The 24,431-nt window shown below is 32.0% G+C and overlaps 2 protein-coding genes across 2 annotated transcripts in view; one reads left to right on the top strand and one right to left on the bottom strand.

Annotated features, from left to right (window-relative positions):
* LOC126881499 (glucose dehydrogenase [FAD, quinone]-like) overlaps positions 1–20,211 on the top strand; it is a 96,043-nt gene extending 75,832 nt beyond the window's left edge. Inside the window, exons 3-4 of the mRNA XM_050645791.1 lie at positions 14,683–15,559; positions 16,435–20,211. Coding sequence (XP_050501748.1) covers positions 14,683–15,559; positions 16,435–16,783 — 1,226 coding nt within the window. The 3' untranslated portion in view covers positions 16,784–20,211. The remainder of the gene's footprint in view (positions 1–14,682; positions 15,560–16,434) is intronic.
* On the bottom strand, positions 6,972–8,126 carry LOC126881500 (uncharacterized). Its single transcript, XM_050645792.1, has 2 exons — positions 7,476–8,126; positions 6,972–7,377 (listed from the first exon to the last, which is right to left on the bottom strand). Exons 1-2 carry the CDS (start codon positions 7,837–7,839, stop codon positions 7,052–7,054), a joined length of 690 nt encoding a protein of 229 aa, XP_050501749.1. The 5' UTR covers positions 7,840–8,126; the 3' UTR covers positions 6,972–7,051.
* Positions 20,212–24,431: the final 4,220 nt, after the last annotated feature.

Below are 24,431 nucleotides of genomic sequence, written 5' to 3'. Positions count from 1 at the left end.
TAACCTCTCCTTGTTTGATTGTTTAAAACGTTCTAAACGTTTGGCATTCCTTGCCTCAGGTAGCTGTAGCTTCCTCCGTGGATTTGTTAGTTGTTGCTCTCGAATCCTGAGGGTCTTCTAACATTACAGCCACAAATTGGTTGCATTGCTCCTGTTTAGCTATATCATACTGATGACGACTAATAAGTCAGAAACACGTGTCTATGGTTGCATTCCATCTTGTGCATATTTTGTTTTTCATACTTATTGCGAGCCATGCCGATATCTATTAACTCGCGCTAACCTCTCCTTGTTTGATTGTTTAAAACGTTCTAAACGTTTGGCATTCCTTGCCTCAGGTAGCTGTAGCTTCCTCCGTGGATTTGTTAGTTGTTGCTCTCGAATCCTGAGGGTCTTCTAACATTACAGCCACAAATTGGTTGCATTGCTCCTGTTTAGCTATATCATACTGATGACGACTAATAAGTCAGAAACACGTGTCTATGGTTGCATTCCATCTTGTGCATATTTTGTTTTTCATACTTATTGCGAGCCATGCCGATATCTATTAACTCGCGCTAACCTCTCCTTGTTTGATTGTTTAAAACGTTCTAAACGTTTGGCATTCCTTGCCTCAGGTAGCTGTAGCTTCCTCCGTGGATTTGTTAGTTGTTGCTCTCGAATCCTGAGGGTCTTCTAACATTACAACCACAAATTGGTTGCATTGCTCCTGTTTAGCTATATCATACTGATGACGACTAATAAGTCAGAAACACGTGTCTATGGTTGCATTCCATCTTGTGCATATTTTGTTTTTCATACTTATTGCGAGCCATGCCGATATCTATTAACTCGCGCTAACCTCTCCTTGTTTGATTGTTTAAAACGTTCTAAACGTTTGGCATTCCTTGCCTCAGGTAGCTGTAGCTTCCTCCGTGGATTTGTTAGTTGTTGCTCTCGAATCCTGAGGGTCTTCTAACATTACAGCCACAAATTGGTTGCATTGCTCCTGTTTAGCTATATCATACTGATGACGACTAATAAGTCAGAAACACGTGTCTATGGTTGCATTCCATCTTGTGCATATTTTGTTTTTCATACTTATTGCGAGCCATGCCGATATCTATTAACTCGCGCTAACCTCTCCTTGTTTGATTGTTTAAAACGTTCTAAACGTTTGGCATTCCTTGCCTCAGGTAGCTGTAGCTTCCTCCGTGGATTTGTTAGTTGTTGCTCTCGAATCCTGAGGGTCTTCTAACATTACAGCCACAAATTGGTTGCATTGCTCCTGTTTAGCTATATCATACTGATGACGACTAATAAGTCAGAAACACGTGTCTATGGTTGCATTCCATCTTGTGCATATTTTGTTTTTCATACTTATTGCGAGCCATGCCGATATCTATTAACTCGCGCTAACCTCTCCTTGTTTGATTGTTTAAAACGTTCTAAACGTTTGGCATTCCTTGCCTCAGGTAGCTGTAGCTTCCTCCGTGGATTTGTTAGTTGTTGCTCTCGAATCCTGAGGGTCTTCTAACATTACAGCCACAAATTGGTTGCATTGCTCCTGTTTAGCTATATCATACTGATGACGACTAATAAGTCAGAAACACGTGTCTATGGTTGCATTCCATCTTGTGCATATTTTGTTTTTCATACTTATTGCGAGCCATGCCGATATCTATTAACTCGCGCTAACCTCTCCTTGTTATATATATATATATATATATATATATATACCCTATTCCACGAACATACGCCTGTTTTGGATTACTTCGACAACGATTATTTTACTGTGCAAAATAAGAAGAACGAAAGTAAATTGCAAATTACATTGTTGTTTATTGGAATAATTATAATTATATATAATATAATTATATAATTATATAATTATAAATAATAATTATTAGCGCCATTTACTTTCGTACTTCTTATGTTGCACAGTAAAATATTCGTTGCCGAAGTAATCCAAAACAGGCGTATGTTCGTAGAATGGCCCATATCAGATATGCCAATTCAATTTAAACGTATTCAATTTCCAATGAGATTGTCATCTACAGTGCCATCAGATTAAATTATTATGATCGATATTATTTTGTTTTTCATAATTAATGTTTTTGTTTTTCATCTTTCATAGTGTTATTTTCATAATTAATTAATATATAAAATTTTAAGGTATACATTAAAAATAAATGTTTGATGGTGGCGGATTAAAATTGCGCTAACTTTTACTTTTAATGAATTCTGCGACTGGGGACATTTTGGAAAGTTTCATTTTTCACCGTCACGTCGCACAGTAGTGCCAAATGCTGAAAACGTAATCATGAGATGAAAAAGTCCTATCTAGAGATTTTCATGTTTACAGTGTTTTTTCACATACTATCGTAGAGTAGTAATACGCAGGTATAAAAATCATACCGGATGTGTTCTTATTCATATCTCAGGGACAAGTGAATCATGTACGACGTTATCTTGGCTGACAGTGAAAGTGAAAAAGAACTCGTGTATAGGGCTTTTCATCGATTGTCATTTGTTTCGAGTTGCTGTCATGTGTCACATAATATTAATATATCTACGTCATACGTCTTTGGTTTATATCATTGGTATATGAAAATAACGTATGACGTAGATATATTAATATTATGTCACACATGACAGAAGCTCGAAACAAATGACTGTGAATGAAAAGCCCTATTGCAAACGCTATAAAATGTTTTGTAATTTATGAATTTTATCGCTGTAAAGCAGATTCTTCTTTTCAAGTATGTAAGATGTAAGTTGACTTAAGATTGATTAATAATGAGTGCATAAAATTTGTTAATAAATAAACAGTAAAAATATGTATGTATAGTTAAAATAATCAAAATTTTGTACAGTATTCAAAAAGTACATAATTCTGTGACAGTTCTACATAACAAGAATACGTATTGGAGGTTGTACATAAGTAAAAGGTTCTGAACGTTGTACTTTAAACTGAAAATGTATGCGTAATCAGCAATTTTAATGGTTTCTTATAAAATGACATTTCAAAATAGTCCAGAAAGTCACTGCGCATCCGCTAGGGAAAATATTCTAATTCGGATTTTTTGCACAATCTTACTCAAAAAGGACTCCTTTTAACAAATTTGCATGTTGCCAGGACCAAAAGGTGGTCAAAAATTTTTTAAACGTTTTTTTTTTTGTTTTTTTCTTAAAATTATTTTTTTTGCATGGAAAAAAGTTTTTTTAGGTTTTTTGGATCATTCCAAACAGAAAATGCCTTTAGTGACTTTTCTCTAAAACTGATAGTTTTTGACATATGAGCGATTAAAAATTGAAAAATTGCGAAATCGGCCATTTTTAACCCTCAAAAACTATGTGAAAAACTGAAAATTTGAATGTTGCCAATGTAGATATATATTCGTTAAACATCGATTGATGAATTCCCGAAGAGTTTTTTGCAGTACAATATTCAAAACTCCTTTGTTTTTTAATTGCCAATCAAGCGTGCACGACACTATTTTCCACCGACAGTATGCTGCAAATGAAAGGAATAAATTCGTTATTTCGTAAACCGGCGACTTTAAGGAAAAATCCCGAGTTATGATATTGTGGCATATATGGTATACTAGTGACGTCATCCATCTGGACGTGATGATGCAATCGATGATTTTTTTAAAAGAGAATAGGCGTCATTTGAAAGGTTCTTCAATTCTCTATTCAGTAATATAAACATTTACATAATTATGTATACAGGGTGTAAAAATTTTTTTTATTAAATTAAATTATTTGAAAAAAAAAAGAAGTGGAAGGACACCTTGTATAAATAATGATGTAAATGTTTACATTACTGAATAGAGAATTGAAGAACCTTTCAAATGAGCTACCACATGACACCTATTCTCATTTAAAAAAATCATCGATTACGTCATCACGCCCAGACGGATGACGTCACTAGCATACCATATACGTCACAATATCATAACTTAAAAATAAAAATCGACCTATTTCGGGATTTTTCCCTAAAGTCACCGGTTTACGAAATAACGAATTTATTCCTTTCATTTGCACCATACTGTCGGTGGAAAATAGTGTCGCGCACGCTTGATTAGCAATTAAAAAACAAAGGAGTTTTGAATATTGTATTGCAAAAAACTCTTCGGGATTTCATCAATCGATGTTTAAAGAATATCTACCTACCTTGGCAACATTCAAATTTTCAGTTTTTCACATAGTTTTTGAGGGTTAAAAATGGCCGATTTCGAAATTTTTCAATTTTTAATCGCTTATATGTCAAAAACTATCATTTTTAGAGAAAAGTCACTTAAGACCTTTTCTGTTTGGAATGATCCAAAAAACCTAAAAAAACTTTTTTCCATGCAAGAAAAATAATTTTAGGAAAAAAGAATGTGTGTGTACTTTGTACGCACGTAAGAAGTTATACTTCTATTATATGATTTAAACGAAATTAATATACTTTTTATGTATATTTTGTTTAAATATTAAACTAATTTATACTTACTACTTCTCAAACATTTTTATTAGAACAGTGCCAAAAATTAAAATAATAAAAGAATAAAACACACACAAACACATTAAACAAGCCACAAATGATGTCTGAACATTAATTGTCGAAAAAATTTTTAACTAAATACGTATTTTCTGAAAATACAATTATATAATAAATATACTTACAATCATAAAATGTATTAAAAAAAAACAAAAAAGAAAGTTTCTATTGGGACTCGAACCAGCGCTGATAAGAGCGGTTGGTATTGGAATTCATTCGCCTTCTCCGCTTAGCCACGGACACTACGTGTCATTATTTACGAAGATCGACTAACTAAACGGATTAAACTTGTGATATTTTGATATGTTGAAAATTTATCAAATTATTTTAATTTTGAATTGAAATGATTTAGAATTGAAAAAATACAACAAAACATAGAGTAAAAAAACAATATATTAGGTGAATATTGATAGAAATTTTGATGGTAATCAAATTATATAAATAAAAGTTACATACTATGTATTTTGGCAGATCAAATAGGTAGGTTTATATCCATGATACATTAACAATTATTACGTACCTGTTGCTTTTAAAAACTATTTAAAAGTCACTACAATATTATAAACTTTTTTGTTTCTGTCCTCACAACAATAAAACTAATATATTATACATTTGTTTACCTTTACCTTTACCTCCAAACCACAGCTGCAATATCGGATAATTTTTGACATGTCATTTGAACATCCAATCAGAACAAAGTTATAATGCGCATGCGCCGGGCTGATAGGTTTTAACACATAAAAAAATCACCCTCTATCGCCGGTAAAGAAGTATAACTTCAAAAAACAAAAAAAAACGTTTAAAAAATTTTTGACCACCTTTTGGTCCTGGCAACATGCAAATTTGTTTAAAGGAGTCCTTTTTGAGTAAGATTGTGCAAAAAATCCGAATTAGAATATTTTCCCTAGCGGATGCGCAGTGGCTTTCTGGACTAAAAAAATATGCGTTTAAAATAAAAATTTTGAATTTATTTACGCCATATTGGATATGTCATTTATTTTCAAAAAAATGTCAGATTTGTAATAAGCGACCTTAAATTACTGAATTTTTAAAAAATAATTCGTTTTCATTGATATTTTAAATATTTTCCTCCATTTTGAATCCGCGATTTTGTTTAAAAGAAATGTCAGATTGATAATGAGCGATGCCAAAAACCCTTAAGTACGAAGGTAAATCCGAAGTGTATGAACCATATACGCTTTTAAAGGTTCAAGACCACGTTTTCGGCATTTTGAACCACAGTGCGTCGATGCATGTGCCACTAAAATGTGACGGCATAATACTTTCTACGGCATAATGTTTTCTACTATTCAAGTTATAGACTCTTATGCTGCCCTAGCATAAAATTATGCCAATAAACATTAAAATGCCTAGCAAATTTTACCTATCCCGGCTCATTGTCTACAGGTTTTGCACATGGAAGATTCAACTTTCTTCAGACGTAATATGTTTGAATATTTTTTTGGTTCTGTTAATTTTTAGTTATTGAATTATGACACATTATCTAATTCCATAAGGTACATAAGGTGCAACGAAGTTCACCGGGTCAGCTAGTATTGAATATAATCAATAGCCTATAAACAATTTGATGATATTTTATTTTATTTATGTATTTCTTTAAATAAAAGAAGAATGTGTGTGTACTTTGTACGCACGTAAGAAGTTATACTTCTACTAAGGTCCGTAAAGTTGGCTTGTCCACTTTTATATAACAATAAAATTTTCATGCCATAATTTAGTGCTCATTTAGTGCTAATTTTGTACCGCAGTCCCGAATTTTGTGCTCTTTATTTATTTAAAAAAGCAGGTGGACAAGCCAGCTTAACGTTAAGCTGGCTTGTCGACTCTTAGTGCACAATGAAAAAATAAAATTATTGAGATTCTAAATAGGCTATAATTTAGTGCTCATTTAGTGCTAATTTTGTACCATAAACATTATAATGAAATATTTGTTTAAACAATTTGTTATAAACAAAATTTAAAAAAATTAAAAAATAGAAAATTTTTTATGCTAGAATTTAGTGCTCATTTAGTGCTAACAAAATATCCATATCCTGAATTTTGTGCTCTTTATTTATTTAAAAAAGCAGGTGCACAAGCCAGCTTAACGTTAAGCTGGCTTGTCCACTCTTAGTACACAATGAAAAAATAAAATTATTCAGATTCTAAATAGGCTATAATTTAGTGCTCATTTAGTGCTAATTTTGTACCATAAACATTATAATAAAATATTTGTTTAAACAATTTGTTATAAACAAAACTTTTAAAAATTAAAATATTGAAAAAATTTTTATGCAATAATTTAGTGCTCATTTGGTGCTAATTTTGTACCATAAAGATTATTATAAATCATTAAAATTTTAAACAGTAATAAAAACGAAAATTTTTAGTGATCCAATTTAGCGCAAATTGTGTGCAAATAACTAAATAAGACATCGTGAGATCAAATTTGGTGCTCTTTATTAATGTAGAAAAGAATTACAGTCTAAATATAAAGGCATGGTGATACAGTTTTAATTGATTTTATTTATACGTTTTTTCAACTTTAATGTATATTAGAAATTCTATGTTGACTTTTTTGTCCACATCTTTGGTTAGAGTTCTTTGTGTTCCTGCATTGAGATCATTAAACTCGGTCCACAGATTATTTCTGCGACAGATTGTTGTGTAGTGTCCCATGGACAGTTTTCCTAATCCATTAGTCGAGGTAAGGTCATTGTTAATGTAACGGATTACTCCTACCAGTAAATAATAATCAGAGGTCCCAAGTACATCAGAAAATTTTATCGGGATGTTATCCAGATGAGTTAATGTCCTGATGTCCGTTAATTGAATTAAGATAATTGGACCTGTAAAGAAATTATTTTAAGTATATGGATTTTCTTTAATTTATGTGTACACGTGAAAAATAAAATACTTTTGTTGATTTTAATCATTTAAAACGTACCACTTGAATCATATTGCACTTCTGATTGTCCTAAGCATCCTCTTCTGCTACAATCTCTGTCAGCTGTTAATGCTTCTTGCATTTCCACTTCGTTTAAAGCTTCCTTAAAGAGTAAGTTATCCAAAACATAATAATTCGTTTCTCGGGTTCTTTGAGGGCAACCATTATTACAGTTTCTGACTATTCTGTTAATTGGTAATTTTTCAATTAATTTTAACATCATGTCAAAAGCATTTGTGTTGCAGTCTACGTGTATTACTTTTTGAAGTTCATTATTTGTTTTGTTTAGTGTCTTCTGTATAGCACTTTCATGAAACTCCAGTAAAATTCTGCCTCGTTTTACATAAGATTGTGCAACTCCCATCTTTTTTATATATAGTGCAAGTGCAATAAATGGACAATCCTTTTGTAATGTTTTTAATGCATTTTCGACTTCAGAATGGTCTATTGCTCCAACAATAAACGATTGTACAATTGAATCTATTGCACACGTGTTATAAAATGAATACAATTGTTTTTTAATTTTCACACCCTAGAATAAAAGAAACCGGTATAAAATTTTAAATATTTTAATTATTTTGTTTATCGTAATAAATTCATAATTTGATTGAACTGAGTTCATTTAAATTAAGTAATTATTCACTATTAACTATTTTGCAACACAAAGTAATATTTAATTTAAACTGATTAATTTTACCTTTAAATTGAAAGCATTTCCATTCTTCAGAATAGGCACTTTCTGCAAATTATCTTGAAACAGTGAATCAAAAGTAGTTTGGTTTTGATCCAAGTATTTTGATAACTTTGCAGATTTTGTTCTCGATTTTTTAGTTGTATTTTTGTTGCCTTAGTGACTTGACCACGCCAATTTTCTTCTTTTCCTAAGTCGATTATTTGTTGTACGTTCTTTACAGCATTGCAGTTGTTGCACAACATTTCACTACTCCCTTTATTTTGTTGTGCACAACTGGATGAACACAATTGGCATATTATTTCTTTGGTATTAATTATTCTTACGTTCTCTTCTTGAATTGTATCTGTAAACATGAGAGAAAATAAAAATAGTTGTAAAATATATAACAAGGTGTAATGAATAAGAAATACCTACTTCAGTTAGAAGCTTTTACATACCTTTTACGAATTCTTTATCTTCCTTAATTGAGATTGACTTTGGTTCAGTAGCAATTATTAAATTTCTTTCTGCATCAAGATCTTTCTCCGATTCATTTCCAGATCCTTTAGTAATTTCAACGTTATCTTCTTTGTTTTCCATTGCATCAGTTTTCGCTTGAATTATATTAGAGCGACCAACCAGGTACTCTAAAATCGCATTAACTGCTGCATCTGCTCTCAATTTTTTTTCAAATAAATCTTTTTTTATATTTTTTATTTCGCTTTCTACTGCAGAACTGGAAGCCGGAATTTTACCAAATCCAAATTTTTGTACCCAAATACAAGACCATAACGGGAAGCTTTTAATGTCTTTCTTTAAACGTGCGCAAAATTCTGGCAAATTAAATGGATTGTCATGTATTCCTATTTCTTTTGTTTTCACCATTTCGACTTCTTTTTCAACATTTTCAAACCAATCTGACCAACAATTTATTGGTTTATCTGTTAAGTTTTCACTTTCTTCGTTTGTGTCCTCAAAAATAGATTCATTAGTTGGCCTCATTGATTCCCATTTTTCTGTTACTTCTTCGTCGAAAAGAGCCTCTTCTAAACCATGTGGCTGAACTATATTTTTTAAAAATTGTTTTTGCGTTTCACAACTACTGTCTTCATTTGAATTAATGAGTAATCCATCTGTTTCGCAAGAAGCCACTATTAAAATTGCTTTTAGAATAGTGGTTGCTCTTTCTATAGTTTGACATAATAATAATTGTCCTATAGCAGCTTTATAAAATACTTTAACTTTCTTAGATTTTGTCAAGTCACTCAAAAAATTTACGTACAATTTAATGAAATGAGCAACATCCATTCTAATAAAACATTGAGGGAGGTCAGAAGCATTAACATATTCTTCGATGGTGCGGTACTGAGTGAATGCTTTAATGCTGGCGATTATGAGCGCTTTTCCTCCATCACACGTGAATTATTTAGGTTGAGGGGCACCTAAACGAGTCCACTCGTTAAGGAAGTACATAACTGCATTAGTATTATGTACTGAGCTCAGCATTTGTGCTACACTAAATTGTCCTGCATCGTTGTTAACAACAATCGAATATAAATAAACAGGGCCTGCTTTTGTTCCTCCAATCGTTTCAATGCTATTTGCAATATTTCCTGTCGCATCCAGACAAACGCTTGTAATTTCATTTTTTGCATAATAAAAGTATAATCTTGTTTGATGTGCGGTCCAAAAGTGCACGAAAAAGGGATCATAACCAATGCCATGAATTGCATTATTCCAGGTAGAAGTTTTCATAATACGTATTGCTTCAAAAAGGTCTGAATGAATGTATTGTGAACGGACATGTCCAGCTTTAGCAACTCTTAAAACAGGTGCACTAGGCATAAAAGGTGGTTCTTGATCGCCTGGTTCCATATTTCCTCTAGCTTGTTCAGTTCGATATATTTCTGCTCCTTTATTAGTCAATTCAATTGCAGCTTCCGTCCGAAATGGTTCCCTCAAATAGCGTTTTTTGCATTTGCCAAAGTTTTTTCCTTTCTTGACAACACATTCCATTTGCACATCTTCAAAATAAGTTTCATTATCAAGTGTACAAAGAAGTTTGCTACCACAGCTACAATATCCTAAAAAAATTACATTTTTCTAAATTAAATTTTTATATGATTTAAAGTTTAAAAAATAAGATTATAATGTAATAATAATAACGTAAAATAAGTCTTGTACACAAATTTTATAATTAAAATATTGAAAACAGGAACATATTTAGGTATCAATATTATTTTGAAATGTCACTTTTCATACTTAATGAAATACAAATGTGGACAAATTCGATTTGATAAATTTTTATTCGTATTAAAAATTAGAAGCGTATCATTGAACATTTTGTGGGTTGATAGATAGATTTTTGTGGTCTATTTATTTATTTATTATTTAATCTATTTATCCATAATCTATTAAGTCTATTTATTATGTAATAGGAACTCAAAAATACTTAAATACCTAGGGTAGACCGGGACAAAGATAATAATCTAATCTAAACTTCTTCACACTTATTTCGAAGATATTTCGATTATTATTTATCGATACAGTCGCTATTCTGGGCAAAGGGAATAGCCAGAGCAAAAATGATAATCGAAATATCTTCATAATTTATTACCCCCCTAATATTTATATGTGTACGTCCGCATGAAAAGGGCCCATTTTGTCGATTTCATTTTAGGAGATAATCGTAATTTTCTAAGAGTTTAACTGTTAAACTGTTTTGGTCAGTCAGAGTCAGAGATATAAAATCTCATAGTCCTAATATTACGATTATAACAAATTTGCTATAGATAATTATGTAGGTATTTCGGAACCTTATTTAAAATAAAAACTTATTTGAGGTGTATTTATAGTCTCTAAATCTCATTTGGCATCAATTTCATTTGACTGAAATTTCTTTTGGCTTTTATTTCATTTGGCCGAAATCTCATTTTCCATCAAACTTATTTACCATAAATGACATTTATCATAAATTTAACATGTATAAATTTATGACAAATAAGATTTAGGGAATATTCATGCTTAAAGGGTTAATGAAAGAAATAAACTATTGCATAATTTTAAATTATATTACTAAATTTTTTTGTTGTGTCACTAATTCTAATTTTGATTTTAAGTTATAAAGAATGAAGAAAATGTTAAAAAACTTACCTTGAAGAGTACCATAATTACCATTATCAGTAATTGAATGATTCAGAATATTGAATCCACAGGGTATTTTTGTTCCAGCCCAAATTGCAAACGTAATCCATCGCGAATAATTACGCGATGAATCTAAACGCAATGACTCCCTTGTATAAACTTTGTTTTTTCTTGTTTCGCGTCTTTTATATGTCTTTTGTACTAATAAGGCTTCATATTCTGATTTTTTACCATAAATTATAAAGCTAATTTCGTCACTGTTCGAAAAAAAACTGTCTTGATCTTTATTAATTACACATTTGCTAATATTTTCATCAATTGTGGGTTCGGTGAATTTCGTTTTCCTTAAATTACATACTCTACTATATAACGTAGTATGCTTTAATTTGCCACCCAGCTCTTCACAGAAGTCAAGCCATACACCATCTTCTTTACTTTTTAGTTTTTTAAAATCGTCATCATAATAAAGCAGATGCTTCGACTTTTCATAAGCAGACGGTGAACTTTTCACTCTAGACGGTGAAATGTTCCTTTTCCTACCAACGTGAGGGATACTCATTTTCACAACTATTTCACTATTAAGGGGGATATTCGATATCTCTTCTAGTTTTGTCAGGAGGCCTTTACAAAAATCGCTAAAATTGCATATACTTTTACATATGTAAGAACCCCCTTAACAAATATCACTCACGTAAATACATAAATCACATTCAATAACAACGCAATTATTAAGTGCCTGTTTAATAAACAAAATATTACAGAAGTGGTCAAGTCAACGTCAAGACGAATACTGACTTCAGGGTGCGGAAATTATTTCGACTTTACAGATTTGAAAAAAAGTCTTTATTATTATTTAGTAACCCAATCATAAAAGGATTTAAAACATATGTTCCTGTTTGAGCCTAAGGGCCGGTTGTTCGAACGCTAATCAACAATGATCATTATCAAATATTTAATTACTGTCACCAAAACTGTCAATGTCAACTTTGTTTGGGTTGCTGAAAACATAATTAATTACATTTATGAGATTTATTATTAATTATGTTAATAATCATTGTTATATTAATTGATTATAGACTCCACAGACTTTTTAACAACCAAAACAAAGTTGACATTGATAGTAATTAATTATTTGATAATGATCATTCTTGATTAGCGTTCGAACAACCGGCCCTTAGTGTCTCCAATTTTTTCTACTGTAGTTAAAAACCATGAGAAAACACTATTGGAGGTATATTTCACGCATAAAAGTTCCTTTCAATACAAAAGGGTTTATGACGTGCCATCTTTAAAGATGTAATATCCTGGCTCCTAAGGTCAAATTATCTTAAACGGAATAAACTATTTATAATACATTACAGCAGGGGTGGGCAAATACTTTTAAGCGCGGGCCCAAAATGACATTTTCAACATATCTCCCGGGCCGGAAGACTATACCGTGAATGCACGCTGTGTACGCATCTTTTTGGTTGAGTTTTTCCCTGAACTGCCCAAGAAATTTTTTTGGCACAAACGCTATAAGTATTATTTTAAAACATTTAGACAAAGAAATTTGACGAAGAAGAATTTATCAACGGGCTGGATAAAGTAAGCAAAAGGGCCGGATCCGGCCCGCGGGCCGGCTTTTGCCCACCCCTGCATTACAGTATATAAATTATTAAAATATTTTTTTATATCACATAATATGATTTAGGCTCGATTAAAATAAACAAAGGACACAACATTCAAGGAATATATATTTTGTTAGCAAAAAGTAAGTTATTAGTTATTATTACAGTAAAGGTATTCATTTTTTAAAATTTTGTTTATAACAAATTGTTTAAACAAATATTTCATTATAATGTTTATGGTACAAAATTAGCACTAAATGAGCACTAAATTACAGCCTATTTAGAATCTGAATAATTTTATTTTTTCATTGTGTACTAAGAGTGGACAAGCCAGCTTAACGTTAAGCTGGCTTGTCCACCTGCTTTTTTAAATAAATAAAGAGCACAAAATTCAGAATATGGATATTTTATTAGCACTAAATGAGCACTAAATTATAGCATAAAAAAATTTTCGATTTTTTAATTTTTTTAAATTTTGTTTATAACAAATTGTTTAAACAAATATGTCATTATAATGTTTAGGGTACAAAATTAGCACTAAATGAGCACTAAATTATAGCCTATTTAGAATCCGAATAATTTTATTTTTTCATTGTGTACTAAGAGTGGACAAGCCAGCTTAACGTTAAGCTGGCTTGTCCACCTGCTTTTTTAAATAAATAAAGAGCACAAAATTCGGGACTGCGGTACAAAATTAGCACTAAATGAGCACTAAATTATGGCATGAAAATTTTATTGTTATATAAAAGTGGACAAGCCAACTTTACGGACCTCTTCTACTACATATTATGTGATTTTTAAGACTATACCAAAAATTTAAAAAAATAAAAGAATAAAACGCACACAAACACATTGAAAAATGCCACAAAGAAAAAATGATTTCTGGACGATAATAATTGTTGGCAAAAATTTTAAATACGCATTTGCTGAAAAAAAAAATTATATAACAAATATACTTACAATCATAATATGCATAAAAAAAATAAAAAAATAAAACTTGCATCGGGAATTGAACCCTTAAATTTCGTGCCGCTTTGACTCATTTTGTGGAAGAAAATATAAAAATATAACAAAACAGTAAGAAAACAATATATTAGATGAAGATTGGTAGAACTTTTGTTGGTAATCAAATTAAGTATGTAAATCAAAGCATTACATACCTACTAGATAAATAAATCTACGCCAAAAAATCATAATTTAAAAATAAAAATCGAACCTATTTTGGGATTTCTCTCTAAAATCCGCATTCTTGAGAAAATAAATGTATGTATTTCAACCTAATCCAAATGTATAATTACAATATGATTATAATAAAAACTAGGTACTTACCAAATTAGAATGAGTTTTCCTTTTCCAAAATAGTCCAAAAGTCCAAAAATATAGGTATATGAAAACTATTTAAAAAGGCAGTATAAGTATTAACTAACTTTTGTTTGTTGTTTCTTTTCACACAAATTTTAAAACGCAACAACCATAAATAATCTAACTACAGCTGTGCCACAGCCGCCATATTGAATAATTTTTGACATGTCATTTGAACATCCAATCAGAACAAAGTTATAATACGCATGCGCCCGGTCGCTAGGTTTTCCCATATAAAAATTTACCCTCTATCGCCGGTAAAGAAGTATAACTTCAAAAATTTAAACAAAAAACTAGTTCCGTGGTAGTTCAGACCCGTGGTTTATATAGTTTGACAAAATTTTATTGTATTATTATTAATTTATTTAATTTTTAGCTATATCCTTTAACTTATACCTCATAGTATATATTCTTTTAGATAGTCCGCTTAGAAAATCTATGAACAAAGGATTCCTTGAACTAGGAGTTCCAATCCTTAGCGAACAAAATCCCGAAAACCCCATAGGAACAGTGGACGCCCCAATCTGTGTCCACAATGGTATTAGATCAAACACTGGCAGGGAAATCTTGGGTGCTGTCAAAAACCGAAAAAATTTATTTACTAGTCTACATTCCATGGTGCATAAACTGATAATAGATCCGAAAACGAAAATGACCAAAGGAGTAGAAGTAAAAGTAGGCAATACAACTCTACGTTTACGAGCAAAGAAAGAAGTGATACTTTCAGCAGGCACAGTTGGCTCAGCGCAATTACTGATGTTGTCAGGAGTTGGTCCCAAACAACACTTGACTGACTTAGGAATAGAAACGATTAAAGATTTACCAGTTGGAAAGAATCTACAAGATCACTTGATGTTTGTTGCATACGAGCTTAAGCTAGACTTAAACGCTATCGTACCTTTCGATCCGATTGATGCCATCTACGAATATTTTAAACACAAAACTGGACCTTTGAGCAACATTGGCCTAACTAACTACTTGAGCTTTGTTAATATCCGCAACGATTCTATCTGGCCGAGCATCTCTTACCACAACCTCATCTTAAATCCTAATGATGAGTCATTTTTTTATATGCTTTTTAGAGCCCATAATATTCCGGATGAAGTAATCAAAGAAAAAATAAAAATATGTAAAGATAGACCTTGTCTTGCTCACATGCCAGTGTTATTATCTCCAAGGTCTAGAGGTGAGATCATTTTAAACAGTACCAGCGTGTATGACCATCCTCTTATAAACACTGGCTACTTGACGGATGAAGATGATGAAGATCTGCAAGTATTTCTGGAAGCAATCAGGTGAGATTCGAAGGCAATAGTTTTAATTTACTTTATTTACTTTACTAATGTATGTACTGCATAGGTTAGTAGCAATAACAAAAAAGGTAAAACATTACAGAAACAAATGCCAATTAGAAAAACAGAAATGAAGATTTTAAATGTGAGTTCAGATATTTAAGCAAACAACAAATACCGCCAGTGAAAATATTACTAAATAGTTCTTCTTAGTGTGCCGTGCTTGTCTTTAAACGTTGGCTATCGTCGTATTAACAAGCTGACGAAATGTTTCTCGATCGGCAGCCATATCAAACAACGTTACGCAGTCAGACAGATGCCAGGACAGATGTTTTCGTCCAACCCGGCGAATTCTTCTTGCCTCGAAAATGCGTATTTTCGCATTTTTCAGATTTTAAATCGCCCATAACTCGAAAACTATCAATTTTTGAGAAAATTTACAAGATACCTTTCTTGTTTAGAATGACCCACGAAACTTAAAAATATATGTTCAGGGGCAAAAAAACGTGATCTTTTGCATTTGTTTAAAAAAATTGTTTAAACAATTTCTGCCCAAAAATTCTGCCCGGTACCCTTCAGATTTGTTTAAAGGGCACATTTTTGAATAGGAATCCACAAAGAAGCCGAATCAGAAAAATTTTCAGACGGGAACGGTCTCACCGCATGGACTATGTATCGGCGCTTGACACATACAAGTTTGAGGCATACGCATTTCAGTACTGTTTATTTAAATTCGCTTTATAAATTCTTGAGGTTAGTTGCGTTATTATTGTCTGTTTAGTCATAATTCGGTATGATTTGGTATATTTGGTAATTTTGGCATTTGTGTTGCTTTCTCTAAATTTATTTCATAAAATCCTAATCATTGCCTATTACAGATTCTCAGATGAGTTGTTCTTCAAGACTAAAGCTTTGAAGGTACATAATCCGGAACTAATACGGCCTATTGCACCCGCTTGCGACGCATACAAGTATCAATCCGATGACTACTGGAAATGCGTTTTGAGGCACTATGCCATCACCATCTACCATCCTTCCAGTACGTGTACCATGGGTCCTGACGAAAACACTGCCGTGGTAGACTCGAGGCTGCGAGTTCACGGCATTACGAACTTAAGAGTGGTAGATGCCAGTATTATGCCTCGTTTAGTTAGCGGGAATACTCATGCGCCCACTATGATGATTGGACTAAAAGGTGCTGATATAATAAAAGAAGACTGGTCGTAGTTGAACTGCCATTTGTTGGACTTTTTTGAAATGTATATAATTTATTAATATCGTTAGGTTCATCATTATCAATAGCTACTCCATCCATCGTCGGATGAAAGCCCTCCTTACCTTTGTCCATTGATTTCTGTTCGTTGTTTTAGCATGCATTCGTGGCTAGCCATTCCCTTGATGTCATCAGTTCATGTTGTTTGTGGTCTACCTCTACTCATCTTATTTGCTCTTGGTCGCAATTCAACGGTCGCTTCGTACAATGGTTGTCTTTACAATAAATTACAACACAAATTTTGACAGTTTTGTGGTTTCAAAGAAATTAGAATTTTTAAATGTCAAAGTTCTAAAAATTGTAGAATAGAAATGAATTCCAGTGAGAAGAGTTACAGTTCTTTTAATTGTCTATCGTAGATAAAATATTGTATGAAACTGTGCGTGAAGTACTTTTTGCGAACTTACGCGATGTATAGCACTCGCTCAGTTGTCGCTCGTGCTCTGAACATCGCGTGCGTTCGCAAAAAGCATACTTCACGAACTGTTTCATAAATAACTATTAAACAATTTTTTTAGACAAATTCACAAAAATAATTTTTTCACTTCGAACAATATTTTTTTTAGATCATTTGGGTCATTCTAAGAAAAAAGATTCTCTCGTGATATTTATCTTAAATTGGTTGTTGTCGAGTTATACGCGATTCAAAATTTTAAAAACGCGCAAATAGCCATTTTCAAGGCTCAACAATACGGTTAAAAATTATTATTATGAAAGTCAGGAAGTGACCAAATCCAAGTTTAAAGTCCCCTCTATAAAAAATCCGGAACAAATTTGTGTATTACTAAGCGGTTATTTTTAATTATTAAAAATGAACGCTAAGCACGTATTAGGCGGCCGTCAATAATGAGTACGAAAGAGATGCACTATTCCGACCCGTCCAATGGTGAATCTCACTCGGACTCACATTGACGGCCGAGTCAATACGCTCTTACTGCTTATTGTTAACAATTAAAAATAACAGCTTAGTAATAAAATAATTGCAAAAATTTCTTTAGGATCTTGTAGGGTGGTTTAAACTTTGATGTGGTCACTTTCTATCTTTCATAATAATAATTTTTAACCGAGTTATTAAGCCTTGAAAATGGCCATTGTCGCAATTTTTAAATTTTAAATCGCGTATAACTCGACAACAATCAATTTAAGAGTAAAATCTCAAGAGACCTTTTTTGCTCTGAATGACCCGAATTAGCTAAAAAATTTGTCCGAAGTGAAAAATTTTTTTTATGAATTAAAGACTTGTTGAAACAATTTTTCGACCACGTATCGGCTAGTACCCTGTCGATTTGTTATAAGAACATCTTTTTGAGTAAGTTTGTGCAAAAAAATCGAATCGTAATAATTTACCTAACGGGGGCGACGATACAGCGTGGACTAATAAGTAGTTAAAACGTCAAAACAAAGAGACCCACACTCATCAAAAAAGCACGTGAGATTATACTCATATAACCTACATTTACTGAATCGATCCAGGAATAGTCAACTCAAACTAGTAAAAGTTGAATTAAATTTTTCAAATCAATTTTTACTGCTCGTTTTAGTTGGAGTTGACTCTAACTAGAAATAGTCAACTCTAACTGAGAATCAACTTGAACTGTAACATATACAGGGTGTCCCAGACTAATTTACCCACGTTATATCTCTTAAACGAATAGAGATTTTCGAATGTGACAAAAAGTGATATATTCTACTTGTAATACACTTTAATATGGCGTACAAAAAAATCATCCCCTAAATATTCATCCGTTAGTTACAACCCTTAACTTTAATTTTTTTAATAGCACCCTGCATATTTTTTTATAGTTTTGGATGTAGTCTTTTATCGTCTAGTCAACACATTTTTTGAAAATAAAATCGGTTTGTAAATAACCAAGAAACTATCAGTTTATTTTTGTTAATTTTGTGTCCCAGACTAATTTATCCAGGCTATATTTCTTAAACGGATAGAGATTTTCGAATGGGACAAAAGCTGATATATTCCATTTGTAATAAATACACTTTCATATGGCGTAGAAAAAATTCATCCCCTAAATATTCATCCCTAACTTACAGGGTGCTATTTAAAAAAAATAAAGTTAGGGGTTGTAACTAAGGGATGAATATTTAGGGGATAATTTTTTTCTACGCCATATTAAAGTGTATTACAATGTAATAGATCAGTTTTTGTCCCATTTGAAAATCTCTATTCGTTTAAGAAATATAGCCTGGATAAATTATTAGTCTGAGACACATAATTAACAAAACTAAACTGATATTTTCTTGGTTATTTACGAACCGATTTTATTTTCAAAAAATGTGTTGAATAGACGATAGAAGACCACATCCAAAACTACAAAAAAATATACAGGGTGCTATTAAAAAAATTAAAGTTAGGGGTTGTAACTAAGGGATGAATATTTACAAGTAGAATAGACCATTTTTTGTCCCATTCGAAAATCTCTATTCGATTACGAGGTATTGCGTGGCTAATTTAGTCTGGGACACCCTGTATAAAAGATTCGTTGGTTAAATATCTAGTTTTTGCTAGATTTATTTTTAATCGTATTTATAATAGCATTTTCTGCAATTTTTCTATGTCTTTTGGTATTAGCGCAACATCATCGGAAAATCTTAAATGATTCAGGTTTTCGCCGTCTATCGTCACTCCTTTATTTGTCCATTCTAAACTTCGAAACATAGCATCTAAAGTTAAAGTAAATAGTTAGAGTGAGATCGAATATCCTTGTTTCACCCCTCACTATAGTTTTATCTTTTCTATTGAAAATATAGGTGAATATTAGTTAGAAATTTTAAACACTATAATCAACCAGTACTTAATAACAGTTCACTTCAACGATGTAGGTGAGCTTACAATAAATATATTATGTGGGATTACAATAAATACATACATTATAAATAATCTATAAAATATATATAATCTACAAAAATATTGAAATCATAATAATCTCACAAATCTCATACATGTATATTCATTAATTTCCATTAGAACTTTCTATTTGTAAATAGTAATTTATAAACGGATATTTTTTTTTAATAAAGATTTTGTTTTAATTGATATACATAGTTTTATTTTATTCATAAGCAGGAATCAGCTTAGAGTCATAACAGGCTTCCTTCTTGGGCATGTAAAAGTCAGGAGACACCTGCATAGAATAAGATTGTTTCATGGAGACTTGAGCTGCGGATTCTGTAGCAGAGAATTTGAAACAATCAACCAATCTTGCATGATTGCGAGGTATTAGATCGCAGGCGGCAAACACGTTTTGGAAGCTATAGACTAAGAGCCGCTATAGGTGAAGTTTCTTAATCATTTTAGGCACGATGGGACCCTATAACTTAAATAGTAGAACCTAAAAGAAAACGTTTGAACACTGTGCCGTCACTTTTCAGTGGCACATGCGTCGATAGTGGCGCATCAAACTTTCCACTTCTGGACGGGATAAATAAATTAAAAGTTACCCTCCCTTACTAACAGAATTCATTTTTTTTTATTTTTTTAAGTTCTATGTGATTAACACATAAAATTCAGCGTAATTTTAACCCACCACCCCCTTCCCCCTACCCCCACCATCAAAAACTTCATTTCTGGTTTTTATTTTTTTTTGGTGGGATGCAATCAATTTTAAAATTTCAAAAAATTCACAAGCATAGCTGAGGATTTTATAAAACATGCTTATTTTTTATAGACCCATAGGCAGAGTTTACATAACCTCAAAAAATTAAAAAAAAAAAATTTTTTTCAAAAAAGCGTATAACTTTTTTTGAGGAATAGCTACAGGCAGTGGCGGCTGGTGACTCAAAAATTTGGTAGTTCTGCAGTATTTTTTGGTTTTTTTAATTCAATATCTTTTAATCGTTGTATTTTACAACGAGGATTTTAGTTTGATATTTTACACCATATATTTATTCATTATATATCTATTAAAAAATAATAAAGAACTTACCGATTTTCTTCTTTTCAAATTGAAGATAAATCCAATTATATCAAAAATAGCAATGGTACATTATGGCACACTAGTAATTGTTTTATAGTTTATGTTTTTAGTAGAATTTTATCGATAAATACGCGAAACTAAGGAATGCAAACGAAAAAACACTACAAACAAAATCGCCACAACAATAATTGCATTATAGGGTCTTACGAACTAACTACACACAGAGCCAAATATATTATTTTTTTTTATAAATAAGCTCGATTCGTCGATTTTTTTTTTAAAGCAAACTTGTCTATAACTTTTTCATTAAAGTTTGGTATTTCTTTTATAAGTGTTTTTTCTACTGACAACATGGTTAATGCTACAAGTCGGTCTTCAGTCATGGAATTTCTCAAGAATGTTTTAATCCGTTTTAAACTCGAAAAGCACCTTTCAGCTTCTGCCGTACTCATGGGCACTGTAATTAGAATTTGAAGCAGTTTTACAGTTTCTTGAAAAGGCTCTGTTAAATTATTTTCAATTAAAAATTTTAAAAAAGGTATTGCCCCATTAATGTCTCTACAGTCTCTTCTAAAATAAATAACAGATAATTCAGTCTTCAAGCGCTCCCTATCTAAATTTGGATATGACGCGCAAGTCAGGCTTAAATTATCATCTGGGAAATTAGCACAATAATTATCAAATTGCTCAGGATAAAGCAATGAAGTTGCAAGTAGGTGATTTTTAAAAGCAAATCTATCATTTGCACAATTTATGATTATATCACAAACTTCGATAGATGCTCTCCGATGATCTACTGGACTGTTATCCTTCCGTAACCTTTTAGTTGGTAATGGTTCAACGCATAAACTAGAACCTTGGTCAATGGTATCATCTATTGAATTTCTAACTGAATTCATGTATCTTTCGAAATCTGTCACCTTTTTATTGATTTCCAAAGGATCCGTTTTAGTCTTTTGAAGGGCATTATACAAAACGTCTACTTGTGGCATTATGCGATGGAAAAATGTTAACCAAAAAACAAAATTTTGATCCACTAGTATTCTTCGAATGGAAGACGCTGAACTAAAGACAGCTGCCTTATCAAACGATTCTTCTATTTCTTCCATACATTCGATAAAAGAAGATCGATGTTCAAACACAACATTAACAGTTCGAATATTGAAGTTCCAGCGAGTTGGAGCGCCATGAGGAATTTTCTTTTGGACGATTTTATCTAAAACTGCCACTCGTTGTGGCGAATTTTTAAAAAAGGTAGGGATTTCATTTAAATTTCCAAAAAAAAGTCTAACTTGAGAGTTTTCGGAACAAGCCTTAGACATTATTAAATTTAATTGATGCGCGTAACAGTGTACAAAATGAGCAAATGGATATTTTTCTTTGATTCTGGCTTGAACTCCTGCGTGCTGTCCACACATGACCGCTGCCCCATCATAACTCTGAGCAATTAGTTTATTATTTGAGTTTTCCAGGATAGGATCCAAAACACTGAAAATGTTTTTGCTTAAAGTATCTGCATTTAATTTTGAAGGTACCAAATATGTCCAAAATCGTTCTACCGGTGCTCCATTTCGACAATATCTAAATACTACAACCATTTGTGATTTTGCTGAAATGTCTGTAGTCTCGTCGGCCATGACAGCTAGATATGGAGATTCCCGAATTTCCTCCAAAATTTTATCCTGGCATAATTCCAACATGCAGTCCAAAATATCATTTTGAATTTCTTTAGAAATGCCCTTAAAAACCGTCGATTCTTCCAAGTGTTGTGCTAAAGTTCTATCCAATTCAGCAGTAAAATTTATGAGGCCGCGAAAAATTCCAGGATTGTCGGATGTTTGTGTCTCGTCGTGTCCCCGAAGCGCCAATTCGAAAACACTACAAAATTTTATGCAGTCTATAATTTTTGAGAGAACATACCTATTTTTTGTTACAGCTTCATTGAATTTTTGAATATTTATCCAGTATGCAGAATCTAACTGTTCTTTAATATTCACGGAGCCTAATAAAGCATATTCCATTTGATTGTGCAAATGATGCTTAGAAGTTTCGTGCTTTTTTATTTTATCACTTAAATGTACTAAGTCTGTTACACCAACTTGCGACCATGACTTATCACCTCCAAAGAGTACACAAGGAAAACAGAAAAGAGCGTTTTTTCTGTTGCAGCCACATATCCAACTATTTCTCGTATAAATATCGCAATTAAATTGTCGTTTGTAATTTTTCCCTCGGCTTGATCCTTCTTTTTCGATTTTAATATCCGGCAAAGGACGTCCTTTGCATTTTAATTCTAGTTTTTCGTCATAAGAATATTTAAAGAATCTCTTAACATTAATCAAATTATAAATAACATCCATCCTGAACAGCACTTTTATTCTCATATACTTAATATAAATACCGAATTACGTGCAGGACAACTTATTTTAACAGTCGTCGCGTCGCGATCACCGATTATTTAAAATTACAATAAACGTAGGTTTCTACACACTAGTTCGAACTGCGACAAATGCAGCTCAAATATTGCTTTCAGTCGTCGCCTGAAAAGTGTAGGCGAGGGTTGAGCGGGTGTTATCGGGGATATCTTTAACAGTTCACAGCTCGGAGTAGCACCGGTCCGGTCAAATAAGTGGGACTTGCTATCGCCATGAGATGCGACGGACGACAGATTAAAATAAAGGCGGCCATGCACGAAAACCATCTAAATGAATTTAGATTTTATAAGTAGTGATATTTTTTATTTAATTTTCAAAGTAATTTTGTTTGGATTATTTTGGTGGTTCTGCAGCTCCGCAGCACTTATATACCAACCGCCACTGGCTACAGGTCTAATTTTTTCTTAATTTTGTGTGTTTTATCAAACACTATATTTTAATTTTTTCAGATTTTTCTGTAAGTCTCCCCACCTTCAAAAATCCGAAAAACTGTTTTTTGGGGGGTTTTGGGGGATTTTCCCTATTTTATAGACTTCATAATATATCAAATCAATTTTGTTTTTATAGGTTATATGTAACTTGAAGTAAGTGAGTCCTTTAGAATATTTAAAAATCAGAAAAACACGTTCAAACCCCCAAAACCCCCTTAAAAACAGTTTTTTGGATTTTTAAAGGTGACCAGCGTTACAGAAAAATCTGAAAAAAATTAGAAATATAGTGTTTGATAAAATACACAAGACTAAGAAAAAATTAGATCTGCAGCTGTCCCCAAAAAAAAGTTATATACTTTTTTCCAAAAAAAAAATTTTAAAAATTTTTTGAGGTTATGTACACTCAACCTACAGGCCTATAAAAAATAAACGTGTTTTATAAAAGCCTTAACTATGCTTGTGAATTTTTTGAAATTTTAAAATTGATTGCATCCCACAAAAAAAAATAAAATCGAAAAATAAAGTTTTTGATGGTGGGGGCAGGGAGAAGGGGTGGTGGGTTAAAAATACAATGAATCTTATGTCTTAATCACATAGAACTTAAAAAAATGAAAAAAATTAAATTCTGGTAATAAGGGAGGGTATTTTTTAATTTATGTATCCCGTCCATAAGTGGAAAGTTTGATGCGCCACTGTCGACGCATGTGCCACTGAAAAGTGACGGCACAGTGCTCAAACGTTTTCTTTTAGGTTCTACTATTTAACTTATAGGGTCCCGTCGTGTCTAAAATGATTAAGAAA

Source organism: Diabrotica virgifera, chromosome 3, assembly GCF_917563875.1.
Source record: "Diabrotica virgifera virgifera chromosome 3, PGI_DIABVI_V3a".
NCBI classification, from domain to species: Eukaryota; Metazoa; Arthropoda; class Insecta; order Coleoptera; family Chrysomelidae; genus Diabrotica; species Diabrotica virgifera.
Note: the sequence above shows the minus strand (reverse complement) of the source record. Positions and strands in the feature narration are given on the sequence as shown.